A 15,323-nucleotide genomic window follows, 5' to 3' on the forward strand; every position below is an offset into this window, starting at 1 on the left:
AAACAAGGAAGGCACAAAGTGTTTGCAACAGATGAGGTTTCTGATGCAAGTCACTACCCAAGAAACTTTTATCTATGGGTTGAGAGAAATAGGGAGGTTTTCAACACATTGCATCAGAGCTGGTTGAGAACACGTTAAACAAAATAGCAAAATAACCTTTTTTAAATTAATTGCACAGAAATATTTTTTTTCCCTTTTTCTTTTCCAAAATATATTTGTTCAGTAAAGTTCAGTCCCCAGTTGCTCTTTTTCCTATGTTGGCTTTTTTTTTTTTTTTTTTTTTTTTTTGGACAGACTGGTAAAGGCACTAAAGTTTGTCTCTCACTCTTATTGAGCCTGAATGGGAATTCAAGGTTTGCTCTGCTCTTTATTCTGATCTTGAAGTGCCTCTGTCTGTGAATACATGAAGCTCAGCATTGGACACACACTAAAAGCCTGTATGTGAAGCACACTTTCACATCAGTGTTGTGTAAAGCCGGACTTTTTTCATCTCAGTGACTTAGATGGGGGAACCAGGATCCTTACCTGTTCATTGATCTATCTAAAGCCACTCAGGCACATAGTACTGCAGGAATGAATGAAAAAGTCAGAGCGACAATATTGCTTTTATGGTCTAGATATGTTTTCAAAAACTCATAGAAGTTATTTGCTGTGGTAAATTAGAACAAACACAAACCCCAGAAACCCAACATACACACCCAAGATGAGTTCTTGCTTCACACAAGAAGCTCTGAGTAGATGCATATTGTAATGCTCCTCTGTTTGATGATGAAAACTAAAAGTGGACAAGTAAGGGAACTGTTGTGTAAGGAGTTACTGAAACGAGGAGACAGTGATTAAATTCTCAGGTCTGTGCCAGAATTAGAGGTTTGGCAATTACAGGAGAATGTCTGTTCTTTTTGATTGGCTGTGCTAGCAGTCCTCACCTTGGACAGGAAAGCGTTAGAGAACTTGATAAACAATTCAATTACAGAATTATAGAATCTTGAATGTTGGAAAAAACCACAGAGATCATAGAAACATGGCATGCACTTTCCCCAGTAGCACTCCCCAAATGGATATGTAATATCTCTGGAATTACCAATAGAGCAGAGTTTGGGCAGAGTTTGAGTCTGTGCTGGAGATGGGAAAAGGCTGGGCAGAACTCTGCCTTTTCCTAATGCTTCTCACCTCCACATGCCTTAGGCTGGCTCTGGTTGTCTTTGTGCTTTTACAAGAGATGAACTTACATCTCAAGCTGCATTGACAAGTGTTGGTCTCAGAAGAAAAGAGCAGAAAAAAAGAGTGGAAACTGGATTTGCTTGATAGAACATGCTCCATTGGAAACACTGGAAATCACATCCATGGTTTGTATCATGCTCATACAAGAACAGAGGAGTTCATAGTGAAGGGAGATAAAAAAATTTATCCATTTCCACATTACTTTCTGTTTCTGGTAGCTTTTTACCCTTGTGTGGTACTTGGAGCCACTTTATCCTTTTAAGTACATTCAGCTGCCTTATTTTAAATTGTACTGATGAAATAATATTTATAACTAAATGGAATAAATTTTTGAGCTTAGTGGGGCATTACATATTATCTCAGAAGTACTTACATCCTGTCATTCAAGTCTCTAGTCTGAAGCAGGCACTCAGTGAGTCACATGAGAGAAGAGTGTTGCCCTTGCAGGGCTGCTCCTATCACAGGGATGAGGGATTTGGCAAGAACATGTCTAAACAAGAAAATCTTAAAAAAGATATTTTTGATGGAAGACAGACTCTCTCCCTGCTCCCCTTCCTCCCTTTTAATCTGAAAATCACAGTTTTAGTAGATGGGTAGGAAGGAAAAAATATTTATTTCCTCTTTCCTATTTCCTCAAAGCGAACCTGCTGATCTCCCATCACAACTTGTGCACTATTTCCCACCAATCTGTCAGAACTTTTTCCTAAATAATTATTTAACTTTGATAGCGGTTCTCTGAGTTGGTCCCAAAGTTTTATGCTCCACCAGGTTCTTTAAGACAGACTCTGAAAGCCTGGAAAAATAGCATTAATGTCTTCACACACAGCCATGCAGTCTGCCTATGTTATGAGCCTCTTGCCATCACACACAATTAGATGTATAAGAAAAGAAAAACCCAGGATTCAAAAATACAGCTCTGCAAGAAAAGAAGTAAAAAGAAGACCCTAAATTGAAAACCACTTTTGAGAATATTATAAGTCTTTTGTAGAGAAATTATTAAGTTCATCTTTGAAAGAGGAGTCAGTGGTCAGTTTGTTGTAGCTCACTTTAGTTTTGTGGAAGAAAAACAGGATATAGAAAGCCTCTTTAATCTGGTATTGAAAGCAACAGAAGCCATTAACTGAAACTGAAAACATCCTCCAACAGAAATAAAGGTGCCATTTTCTGTCCAGGGGGTGATTATTTCCAGGACATGCTGCAGAGGAGAAGATTGTGATGTCCATTTCTTGGTGGCTCTGAAGTCAGCTTAGAAGCTTTGCTGCATCTGCTTTAAGCCAAATATGAGCCTCTCTTTAAGTGATAGGAAGCACTGGAGATCAGCAGTCAGGAAATGGAAGAGCCCAGCCATCCCAGAGGTCAAAACAGGTGACCGATACACCTGGCTGGAAAGTGTGTGCCTGCAGAGCCCCTAGCTCTGTGGGGACACTATCTTTAACAAATGAATACTGGGAAAAGTAGAAGCTTCAGGACAATTCATCTGTTGTAACATGTACATGACTGTTACTATTAGATATATTTCAGCCTCACTTTCAGTGATGTTACTGACACTGCATCGTCCATAATCTGTAGGCATATAGAAAGCCTGCTCCAAAGGGACTTTGCAGCCTTACAACCATCAGAACTGCATTAATTTGAAGGCAGTATGTGTGCCAAAGAGATCAACCTCAGTCAAGCAGGGTTTGCAGTTTCGAGTCAGGCTGGAAAAATAAGAAATGATAATGTGAAGAGAGGAGAGAGGTCTGGAGTTTACCATGCTGATGGTATCTAATTGCAGCAAAGTTTCTAATCATTAGATCTGCTGTGAATCAGTTTTGAAAAACTTTGCATGAGTTTCCAGAATAAATGAGGAATTGAAATGCTGCCTTGCGATGTGTATGGCAAATTGTCCTTTCCGTTTAAGCTGGAGACAGAGGTATAGCTTTACAGTAAGTCTTTGTATTCTATTTATTATTATTATTTATTATTATTCTATTTATATTTATTATCTCATTGGAGATAATAATAGCAAGGGATGCTGTTTGTCTGAGGGTTCTAAACTGTGAGATAGCTGAAGCAGGCACAAATGGTTAGAAGTGCTCAGCAATTGGTAGGAGGATTGGGGCAGACAGGATAGCATCTGTACGGATCTGTGTACTATGATGACCCAAGAGAGCAATCTGTGAGATGGACCAGCCTCAGTTCAGCTGATCACAACCTGACATCAAAACAAGAACTCATCTTCATGTAATACTGATTTGATTCATCAGCACTGTGAGCTGCAACATTTCTTAGCATCTGAATGTCTACCATCCAACACAACCTCTAAATATGAAACAAAACAAAAGAAATGCTTGGAAATCTGACCTAAATAGCACTGAAAACTTTACCTTCTGTTTGCAACACTGTCACTTGTTGCACGAGGCATTACTGTCCAACACTTCCCAATGCTCGCTCTAATCCTGTGAATGTAGAGGGACTGTGTAATATTGCTGTTTGGGGTTGCACAACATAGCTGCAGCTACTTTGCAGAAGTTCAGTACTGAATGCTTTCATCTGGTTGTTGTCAAAAATGTCATTAGAATTTCCTCTGATCGCAGTGGGTCAGTCCATATGGACAACTGCAAAAAGAAGTGATGCTGAGATAGGAAATACCCCATGGCATCAGGATGACAAATTTTCACAATCTAATAGCATATCATATTCTTCAGAGGTTTGCTTACAAGAACTGTACTGTGGGTGTATCTGAAGATCTCAGCTGTTACACTTAAATGTAAATTTTTAGTTCTTGTGTTTATACACAGATGAGAATTCCTAAGAGTTAAAAATCAGAGAATTAACAACGACAACAGTGTTTATTATTTTTGAGGTGATCTCATGAGTTTTGTTTTCCTGATTCATGATTCTGTCATGCTGGTGGAAATATGGGTGAAAGCTCACAACTCCTTTATTACTGGACTAATCTCAGAAAGAAATTGTGGCTTTATAGGAAAAGAAAACAAAAGAAATGCTGAGTGCAACCATTATTTTATGTGTCTTTAGCCTGCCTCTAAAGTGGTTACAGTGTTTAGAAAATATTTCTGCTTAATGTGAAAACTGCTAGCTGAAAATGAAGAAATTTAATTCTGGGCAGTCTCCAGCTTCTGCTTCTCCTGCTGTCACTCCTTTGCTTGTGATTGGTTTATTTTTTGGTGAGGATACAATGAGCCTAAGTTGTGGTACGAATTTGAAAAACGGAGAATTTGAATGGTTTTGGTTGCTTAAATTCTGTGGTGAGACGAACCTTGTTTTCAGAACCTGAAGTGCATTTCAGATGCTCCAAGTGGAGGAAGATGTAATGCTATCGCTTCCAAATACTGCTTGAATAATGTCCCAAGGTCCTCCATGTCCAGTCCCAATAAAAATTAAATATGAATAGCAGTAGTTGGACATCATATCTATTTCAAATACCAAATGCAAGACATGCTTCCTGAATACAAACAGCAAAGTGGACATTACCATGTGAAATAGAAGAAAAGCATAAGTGGAATTTAAAGGCTGCTCTAACCAGTGAGGCAAAGAAGGGAAAACTTCCTCTAAACAAGTTGTCTTCCCCTTGAACTCCCTCACCCTGTAAACACATTGACAGACATTTGGGCATTTTCTCTTACCTGTAAAGCTTGGACCATGTGTAGTGCTAGCCTATACACATCCAGCCCTATGAGATGATAATTGACCTACTCAGGCTTTTAGTTCTCCCTCCACAGAGAGAACAGGTTGGATAGAGCTTTTGGAAATCTGGTCTATTGGGTGACCACCTATCTTTGGTAAGGGTGTAGGATCAAGATGATTTTTAGAGTCCCTTTTTACCCAAGTTGTTCCATGATTCTTTGTTTCTATTATCTCTGGGAAATTTCTATCAATCACCATTTGGCTCAGTACTTGGCCTAATGGCAGCCACCTAATTTGTAGAGATCAGAGAGGAGGGGAATTTTGCACAGCTTTTAAAGTCCTTGAGATGTATTCAAAACCAAGCACTTACTAGAAATCTTTGCTTAGTCACTGAGTTTGGACTCTGTCTGTTACCTGTACTCAGTGCTCAATTTACCATCAAATTCAGCCTTTGAATAAGTAATTTCTTTTACCCTCAGAGTGTGGGAAAACTAAGCCCTCTAATTTTTTAATTTTAATTCGAGATTTTTTTCCTGAATGCTTTAGATGCATTGGATACTTGATAAAGTATGCTGAGCACTTTCAGAAATTGATGTTGAGACCTACGCTTGAAAAGTTCATGCATGAATTTTGTGCAAACCTAGTTCTAATTTCATTGCTCTGCCAAGGAGGCATGCGATTCCTTGCTATACATGAAAATCAAGCAAACTACTCTTCTGGGAGAATCCAACATGAGAAGAATATTGTCCCTTTTCTAGTCTCAGCCATCCCAGTTGTGGTGAATGTGCTCTTCCGAAGGCAGGCAAAAACTCTGCATCCTAGGGACATACCCACATACACAGATGCTGTCATCAAGGATAGATTTCTTTCTCTCTCATGATCAATTGAGTCAGTGCACCTAGTCAGCAGATGGCTAATATCATGCCTTGCAAATACAAAATAGGCCACAAGTCCCCTGTGAGGTTAAAGCCCATGGCTGACTCATGTTCTCACCTGAATTGTGGTCAGAAGGAAGGAATAAGGCCAAGTAGTGTTTTTTCTCTTCATTTTCAGTCCTGCCCTAATTGGGGACAGACATGACACTTCCAGTGCCCTAAGACATAAAGTCATAGCTTTCTCCTTTACTAATCTGCAACCACCTGAAACTCAGGTATTAAGCTAATAAATAACTGTGCTTGCTTGTATGATTGCTTAAAAAGAAAGGGGAACCTTTCAGAAAGTCAGTAACACTAGAAATATTACATTCTGTGAAATAAAACCACTGTCTCTATATGCAAACAATAACCTCTTTTTTGGAAACCAGTTACTCCAGTTGTGAGCAATGATGTCCTATTAGTACCAGTGGATCTGCTTGTTCAAAGTGTAAAACATTCTGGCTGAAAGATTTGAGACAGTTTCTAATTGAGGATTTATTGTTTGCTTTCTGTTTCTTTTTAACAAGTCCTCATTTTTATGCTTTTTTTCTCTCATATAGTTATGCTTTGAGCAAATTCAGTAAACAGTAACTTAATCTGTTCAATAGATCAAGGTCTTTCACATCACACAGCTCTTGGCTTTTTTTAGAAGACAGAAGCTCTTAGCAGTTGTTACAGTAAATCTCTGGAAATTAGTCATTTGAACCATTTCAGAGCTATTCCATTTCCATTCTAGGTCAAATCTTATCAGATTAATGCTAATTTATTTGCATTTTAAATAAATAGTTTTTGTTACTCAACTGTGTTGTGCCAATATATTATTTCCCTTAATGGCATAGCTATAGGAAAGATCAGAAAAGACTCCGGGATAAAGCCTGGACTAGCCGTGTGCTCTGATTTTGATGTGTTCTGGATCTGGTTAATCTTATGTAGCTTGAATTTAAGAATTATTTTTAAATTGACAGCTAGTGTTTTTCCACCATTAGTCATTAGTCCTGGAAGATAAGGCTAAGATGTAAAGATGTTTAGGTTGGATATTAGGAGGAAGTTTCTCACTCAGAGGGTGATGAGGCACTGGAACAGGTTGCCCAAAGAGGTTGTGGATGCCCCATCCCTGGAGGCGTTCAAAGGCAGGCTGGATGTGGCTCTGGGCAGCCTGGGCTGGTGGCTGGCGACCTGCACATAGCAGGGGGTTGAAACCAGATGATCATTGTGGTCCTTTTCAGCTGAGGCTGTTCTATGATTCCCAGAGTGTAAGTAAAGAACATAAGCTCATTTTCCCTTTACATAGCTTACTCTGGAATGCTGAGAGACAGAAAACACTCAATAGAATTAAAAACTAAGTGTAAGGTCTGAAAGCATATTTGATGACCACATGAGAAATTTACACTGCACATCACCACAATAATCAGCACGTTTCATAGTCATTGAAAGCTATGGTCATAATCTAGAGTAAATAATAAATTCATGCAGGCATGGAACTAGAAAGGCTCTGGGTCCAAGTTTTGGTAATGATGCTACTGCACCAAATACTGACTTTATTGCAATATTCAAATCACAGTGTAAAATTGTTTAGGCTTTTGTTCCTGCTACCTCTGTTTACAGCTCTGCTATATCCTCACCCCTTCTTGGATTAGTGATCATAGAGTTTCTAGCTGAAATTTATTTATGGTCAATACAAGTATTCAGTGACCATTTGGTTTTGTACTAGCATTGTCTTAAGGTGTAAGTAGCTCTTCTTCACTGGTTCATTTATAAAGATCATGCACCATCCCAGTCCTTGTTTTTTATTTAAGCAAGCCAAATTCTTTAGTGTCTTCTTGACAGATGGGCTCTCCACTTCCTGACATGCCTCACAGCAAATTCTTTTTATCTGTTCCTGTTTGAATGTGTCTCCTTCGAGCAAAATTTTCAGAGTTATTGCATAGATGTGACTCAGATGTAGACATAATGTAGAGACTTTTCAGAGGTCTTCTGAAATTACTCTGGCAGAGCTGAGAAACAGCCAGACCTCTCTTTCTCCTTGCTTTGATCATCAGAACCTGCACCTTATTTTTAAATACTAGTGTTCTACATTCTGCAACTATGTAGATAGTGCTTCTCACCTTATTTACCTGCACCAGGGGATCAGGTGTTTTTTAGGATGTCTTGACTGATGCTGTCTTTCTTTTGCAGGGAGGTTCAGCTTTTTCTCCAGCGTCCATCATCACAAAGAGGAGAGCTCAAGCCCAAGCAGCAGTCCTGGCTGATGATGTGGGATGCCCCTCATCCACCAGTGAGGAAATTGTAGCCTGCCTCCGCCAGTTGCCTGCTCATGTGCTCAACAATGCACAGACTAAGGTACACTGTAGTAATGTGTATGCCATTATGCCATTATGCATGCCAGGAATCAACAAGAATTTTCTATTTAAATAAAGTTATGAGGAAGCATAGAAAATAAATTGGGCTGACTCCCTGTGAGAGAGGAACTGGTTTTGTGGAGTGGCATCCACCTCTTATCTTTGAATTCTTCTTTAAGTTGAAATACTTTTACACTATTTTGACCATGTCTTTCAATATTAATTCCAGTATAGTTTTTGCCCTCTTTCACTCTTATTTCATCTGCACCTGATTGTTACTCTAGAGGAGAAACATTTCTCTGTAACAAAAATGAAAAAGGAAATGGGGATGGATATCCACAGTCTCTTAAATGGGAATCTTGTGAAAGTTGCAGTACAGTTCTAGAGATAGATCCTTTACCCACAGCTAAAAACATTCCCTGGCAATACATTATCCAATCAGGACTGGCAGAGATCCAATCTCTGATTAAAGATAGCATTTCTTTGACTTTAAGACCATCAGTTTTCTTAACCAGTTCAGCTCACTTCACCTATTAAGACTGTCAGTAAAAGCATTGCTTCTTGCAGTGGTGAGTTTGCACTTATATCAGCAGATCACTTGTTCACTATGAATCAGTTCAGTTCTCTAAAGCATAAGTAAAATGGAAAAGGTAAACTATTTAACTGCACTATTCTTGTTTTGTTTTGTTTTTTGGTAGCTCCTAGCGATAAGTGGCCCATTCCAGTACTGGGGTCCAGTGGTAGATGAAGTTTACCTTCAGGAACCTTTAGCTAAAGCCCTGCAGCGCCCTCAACTTCAGAAAGTAGATCTGCTCATTGGAAGTGCTCAGCAAGATGGATTGATCAGCAGAGCTAAGGCAATTAAGGTAGGAAGAATAAAGCAATCTTTTCTTATTAGGTTTACCACTGCAGAACATGGTTAATTCAGTCTTTTTCACGCCAACCTTTTTCTGTGACCTTTTTTTCTGTTACCCATAGGAAATAAATGCTCCTGAACAGGTGTTTCTGAATAAGAACTAGGTATGGCTAACAACAACAATTGCCTGATTTTTATAGCTCACATTTTGACCTATAACCTGGTGAAATAAAAAATAATTGGGTCCATGAAATGCTTTGGACGTAAGTCCACAAAGCCGTGAAGGTCTTCCTGAACGATTGTACTTCTTGTAACCCTTTGGCACTTCTGCTCTTGAAGCAGCATATTAACCTCTTCTAGTTCAGCTGCACACCTCTACCACAGCACTTCCCATTTAGCACTGCTAAAATTAAACACTGCAAAATGCTAAGAAATCAACAGGATTATTTTAAACAATGTCTAAGAGAACTATGCTGCAATCTTTCTGTAAGATTGAGGATTTCACGAAAGGTCAATCCTAGCTTCCCTTTTCAGACAGTCCACAGCACACAGACCTGTTTGCTTAAGAACTGATGATAAAATAATCCCTTTGGATGAAGACTTTTTGATCCACTTGAAGAAAGCTGATATTGCTTCTTTAGTCTTTGTCAGAAGTTTTCTGCTGTTATTTTATGTGCCCTTCTCTTTTGAAATTAATTAAAAGTGGAAGTCAGGCACAGTAAGAGGGTTGCGATCCTGGTGGCTGCAGATACTGATCTGGATCCTGTAAAAAGGGAATAACCCTCAGTAACCCAAGTACAATCATGTGATAGATTAGGAAATTCTAATTAGGAAGTGAAATTCTTTACCACTACTTCCACATATGACAGTTGCCTGCAAAACAGAAATGAATTTCCATGCTGAATTGAAAATGATGCACCAAATCAATCATGGTGTTAATGAAACCCACAAGTATGAACAGCCAGCACTGTCAGGTTGAAATGAAAAGAAAAAAAAGGTTTTACTCACAACTTGATAATAAAATGTTGCCTTTAAAAAAGAAAATCTGGGATATCTTTGGTATTTTTTTTTTTTTACAAAGACTTGCTTAAAATAAGCTTGGAAGGAACTCAGTAAGCTGGTGCAACTGTACCCTAAGAAGTGGTTGTTTCTACCTTAATCCAAGAGACCTGTTTTAAAATCCCCGACATCTGAAGTTCAGAGGAACAAAAGGGTTTAACTGTCTTTACTTAGGAGGATAAATAACTTCCTTATTAGTTATTATAATAGTATCTATCTCACTTAAGTTAGATTTCATCTCAGCTCCAGAAAACTCACAATATTCATTGTAACTGGTTATGTTTTGATTTCTCCTTTTGACTTTCTTGAGCTGTTTTCTTGTTTTTACTGAGATTTTTCTTTTAATCCACATTTTCCTATTTCTACCTTCCTATGTCAACAGATTTTGAGGGGTTGAGTCAGTATGACTGCTCCGAGTAGCCTGTTTTCCTATCTATCTTCAGATTGTGTATTTAAAGACATGCTGTGATGTTAAAGCTACCTCATTTTTCCCTTATCCACACACTTCATTAATTTCTAGCAAATGCTAACACTGCCTCCATCACTGAGCAATTTAAGGACCTAAAGAGTTGCAACCAAAGTCAGATGATAAAATCCTGAGTGGGCCACAGACACATTTAACCACAGTGAAAGAAACTAATGCAGGTGGTGGTTGTTACTGTTGGTGCTTTGTTTCCTCTGTCCTAATGACATGGTGATCCTTGATCTGTGCTAGCTCTCCTCTAATCTTCCCACAACAAAAGGAGAAGGATTTGAGACAGAACACAACAGCAACTACTCTTCTGTAATTTGAAAGCTTCCCTTGAGGTATTTTTGACTTAGATCTCTCTGGGAAGACTTAATTTTTTTTTTACTGATATATGCTAAAGAAGGTGGATGGGCTTGGCTGGTGGGTAGAGCACTGAACTCAGTGTATACAAACAAGGCATCGTTGTAGTCAAACTAGGAACTAAGTTATTTCAACTATTCTACAGAGGGGACAGAACCTCCTAGGGTAAAGTAACCCTCTCTTATCAATCAATATTGTAACAGTGAGAAAATCCACCCGTGATTGTGAATGTGCTCCAACTCTGTAATGAAAAGAACAATGTATTAATTTGGGCAGATGAACAGCACAGCTAAAGGGTACTGTAGCAATATACAAAATGGGAAAAGTCCTCCCTTTACACCGATGTCTTCAATGCTGTAGCTGGTGAGGAGAAACTTCTAGCCATTTTAGATATAGAGAAGACAAGTTTATCACCTCAGACTGAAGCTTCATATAAAAGTTTTAGAAACTCTGAGCAGTCAACAAGTGAGACCAAAGCCTCTAGACTACAACTAGACCTGAAGATGGTAAACACAGCTTGTACTATGTTGTTCTGTGGGGGCTTACTGAAATTTGGCTGTTGATCGTCTCTGTACTTCTATAAGACTGTACTTACAACTGTTCAGACCTTTACTATTAAAAATGAAAGAGAATGACAGAAAGCACACAAGAAACCAGTTCTATGCTAGCAAAACATTTCTGTTTGTTTACCATTAAAAGCTGAAGTCTCTTGGTGATGTCTATATCAGACATTCATGCTCAATGTCTTGCCCGTGGTAGTGATGGTTTTATGGCATTCACCTGAATGCTTATTCATGTGAACTCAGACAGATTTACCACTTCCTGGAGCACTGTGTACTCATCTCCAGTGTAGCCATCTGATGGTTGAGACTAAGTGAGAAACAAAGCAGGGTTTGTTTAGGGAACAGCAAGTGGCACCATAATGCACTATGATGTGGCATATGGAGCAGTTAACTCTGAATCCGTTATCACAATTCCCATGACAGACCTTCAGGGATATTAGCTGCAAACAATCATAGATTAGAGCAGCTGAGCAGAAACCTCTAAAAATGTTTATTTCAATTCCCATATGGACAGAATTGTTTCCCTATGCTATATGAGATGCTCAGGTGACAGGATCCAACAGTTCCTATTGGCATTAAATGTACTCATGCTGATGTGTCTCTGTGGTTAGTCTGCCTATTGTGTGCAAGTCAGTACAACCCTGTTGATGTCCTCCGTATGTTCTGTGCCTGCTGCTTAATCTCCTCGCTGCAAGGACTGTCGACTTTCTTTTTATTTGGAAGACTAAGAATGCACTTTGCATGTTTTCTTCCCTTCTCTTTCCTTCCCATTTATTTGGCTACCCATCCTCAGAACCAGGACATAGGAGAGTGAATAAATAAAAATAGTCTATTTACCCCATGTAAGTAATGGAACCTAAGCAGAGCAGATCTTGCATCATACAGTATAATACAGTCAGTTAATTTCTTCTAATTGGGTGGGTAAGACATCCAGCTACATATGGCAGATAAGTGTACATTAGCTGCAATGACCTGGTGAGCAGTGTTCTGATAAATGCCATCAGTGAGGAGAATGGGCTGATATAAGCTGTTTACTTCATCTTGCAGTTATCTGGAATAACTGAAACACTGCTGAATAGCTGCCAGGGTCTTTCAGCATTTTGTGATTAAGTTTATCGAAAGACATTTAAGCTGAGTATTTCTGTACAGTCTGTTAGCATTATCACTACTCCAGTTTCTCAGAAAATTACATTTTGCCTCGTGGAAGATGTAAATATTTGTTTACCAAATACAACACTTTTAAATGAAATACTGGACCAGGCTCACTCAAATGCTCTAGAAGCCATACTGCAGCAAGAACAGTTAGTATTTTTTAGTGCATTATTTAGGCAATGTTTATGACTGCTCTGCATCACCGGAACAGTGGAAAGCAATGCGCCTGCTGTCTTTTATTTTCTTACCTATTTATTAAAAAAAAATGTTGAAAACCTCACAACAACTCAGTGGTCAATTTATACCTCTTTAGAGGTTGGCAGTGTAAATTGTTTTACATAACATGAAGCTGTTTCTTCTAATCAAGTAGCAGCTGTTGTATCTACTGCTACTTGAAAATTGTTCTTTGGCCATATAATTTCTAAAGGGGAATATTTTTTGGACATGGAAAACTGGTCAAACAAATTTTGAACGATTAAGATACTTTGTCTTTTTAATGTTTTATGGGTTTTGACTGTATTGTTTTGATTGGTGTTATCATGTTAAAGTCAGATGTTTAAATTACGTTTTATAAGTGGCCAAATCAACTCTTGAAACATCGCATTTCAAAATGTGCGGTGTTAGATGAAAATCTCAAAATGTTTTACAGATGCCAGTTATGTTTTTATTTGGTTCTGCCTCTGCCAGCTCACCACATCTCATGGATGCCACTCAGTTAGCAATGATTGCTGAGAAAGGTCACCAGAAATTTCTAGGGCATTTTGAAGATCACAGAAACTAGTACACAAGCACAGTAAAAACCTAAAAGCAACCACACTGAGTCAGATTTAAGGCCCAGTTAGTCCAGAACACTGTTTTCAGCAGTGGCTAAGACTGGGATGTTTGTAAGAGTATATAAGCAAATACGATACTTTTGCTGAATGTTCTGAACCCAGAGTACTTCGTAGCTTAGAAACATCTTAACCGGAATTGGTCTGTGTATTTTCTAACCATCAACTGATGTTTTACTTTTCCATTCGCTTCTTCATGAGATTTCATCTTCACCAGTTCTGATATCCACAGCATCTCGTGGCAAGTTGATTCTCAGCTTAACTATGCATTGCGTGATGATCCACCTCATTCTCCGTGTTTTTGAACCATGACGTTTGAGGCCTAATAGTTGATGAGGCAGTGAATGATCAGTTCCCAGAACAAATGGTTTCAAACTAAGAGGGGAGATTTAGATTGAAAAGGAAAGGTCAGTCTGGACACGGCTTTGAGCAACTTGATCGAGCTGGAGATGTCCCTGTTCATCGCAGGGGAGCTGGCCTAGATGACCTTTAACTTTCAACTCAAATGGTTCTGTTATTCTATGATTCTATGGAATAAAATAGAAGCAGGAAAGTTGATTAAATTTACTTTACACTTAAGAGCTTTGACTCTGCATCAACACAGGAAAGTATGTTTTTTAACACAGTTGTTAGCCAAATCCTGCAATCTCAATCACCAAATGAGAGATTCCTATTTAGACAGCAGCAGTGTTTCCACTGAATATTACAGACTTGTATTCTACCAAAGCCTTGCAAAAGCTTGATTCTGAATTCTGTGGATTTGCCGTCAGCTCTTTAGTGATAATTTCCATTTCTTGCAGAAAGAATATATGTGTCCATGCTGTATGCAAAGTCAGTGATTTTGCAGACAAGTGCACTACACAGTTTCATATGCGGCGTTCATGCAGACGAAATGACGTGTCATCTGTCAGTTGCTGATCTTTTTTGGATTACAGCCATGTTACTAAAACTGGCACCACACGACTCTTTTCAGTTTGCATGGGCCAAAGTCTAGAAGAATTTATTACAAATACAAGGAGAATTGCCAAGATCTTTCTAGGCCTTGGAATATTTGCTAGTGTTTTGAAATCCCTTGTAAAGTCATTTAATCAAACTGCACAAAGCTTTAAAGCATGTCAGTAAAGACAGGCCTAGGCCTCAGCAGTGGGAGACTAGTTTTCCATCTTTCATTTCTGTGAATCTGTTGAAAAGTAATTATTCCTTACGTACTTTCTGTATAGGGTTGTGGAAAGAGCTTCTAGCTGCATGATGAAAACCAGCTGCAGGCCATCGAAATAATATATTCAATAAAGCATCTCTGGTAACTGGACTGGGCAGACACCCTTATATTTTGCTTCAGACTAGCTGCCCAAAATAATATAGGTGGTTTATTAGATCTTTTTCTCCGGCACTCTAGTACTAAATTTCAGCAAGCACGCACCTGCAAGGTGTTCTTTTTAGAAAGGAGTTGTGGTTTTGATTTTTTTTTTCAGGAAGTTTAAGCTGAAATAAGTTCTACCAAAAAAGGGGGAAAAAAAAGAAGGAAAAAAAAAAGGTGAAAAGTCTAAATTAATACGACAAAAACTTCCTCAAAGAAAGATGTGTTGAAAAATTCCAGCAGTCTTTAGCTTTGTTAAAAATAGGATCAGCTGAACAGTTAGGCCTAGGGGACAATCCCTGCTATCAATAATTCTGCAGAGACATGTGCTCACTGCTCTGGGGAAAATGGCATTATGTTAGGCAAGGTTTCAGTCTCTCAAACTCATATATAGGGCATTTCACTCTCTGAAAGGAATAGGAGTTATGAATTTTGGAGATAATGACTGCTACTCCCATTGAATTTTGGAGAAGAGTGATTTCTCTTCCAAGGCGAAGGCAGGTATTATTCCAATCGTGACTGAAATAAAGGCTTTATAGCAGACTTATTTCTTTGTAAGCACTTACTGAAGAGTCA

The 15,323-nt window shown here is 38.6% G+C and overlaps 1 protein-coding gene across 3 annotated transcripts in view; it reads left to right on the plus strand.

The window, feature by feature from the left end:
* Positions 1–15,323, plus strand: part of TG (thyroglobulin) — a 161,928-nt gene that overhangs the window by 102,456 nt on the left and 44,149 nt on the right. For all 3 annotated transcript variants that reach the window (XM_052704007.1, XM_052704008.1, XM_052704009.1), the window contains exons 42-43: positions 7,938–8,102; positions 8,800–8,967. In XM_052704007.1, the coding sequence (XP_052559967.1) occupies positions 7,938–8,102; positions 8,800–8,967 (333 nt within the window). The remainder of the gene's footprint in view (positions 1–7,937; positions 8,103–8,799; positions 8,968–15,323) is intronic.

Source organism: Tympanuchus pallidicinctus, unplaced genomic scaffold, assembly GCF_026119805.1.
Source record: "Tympanuchus pallidicinctus isolate F22 unplaced genomic scaffold, pur_lepc_1.0 scaffold5, whole genome shotgun sequence".
Lineage (NCBI taxonomy): Eukaryota > Metazoa > Chordata > Aves > Galliformes > Phasianidae > Tympanuchus > Tympanuchus pallidicinctus.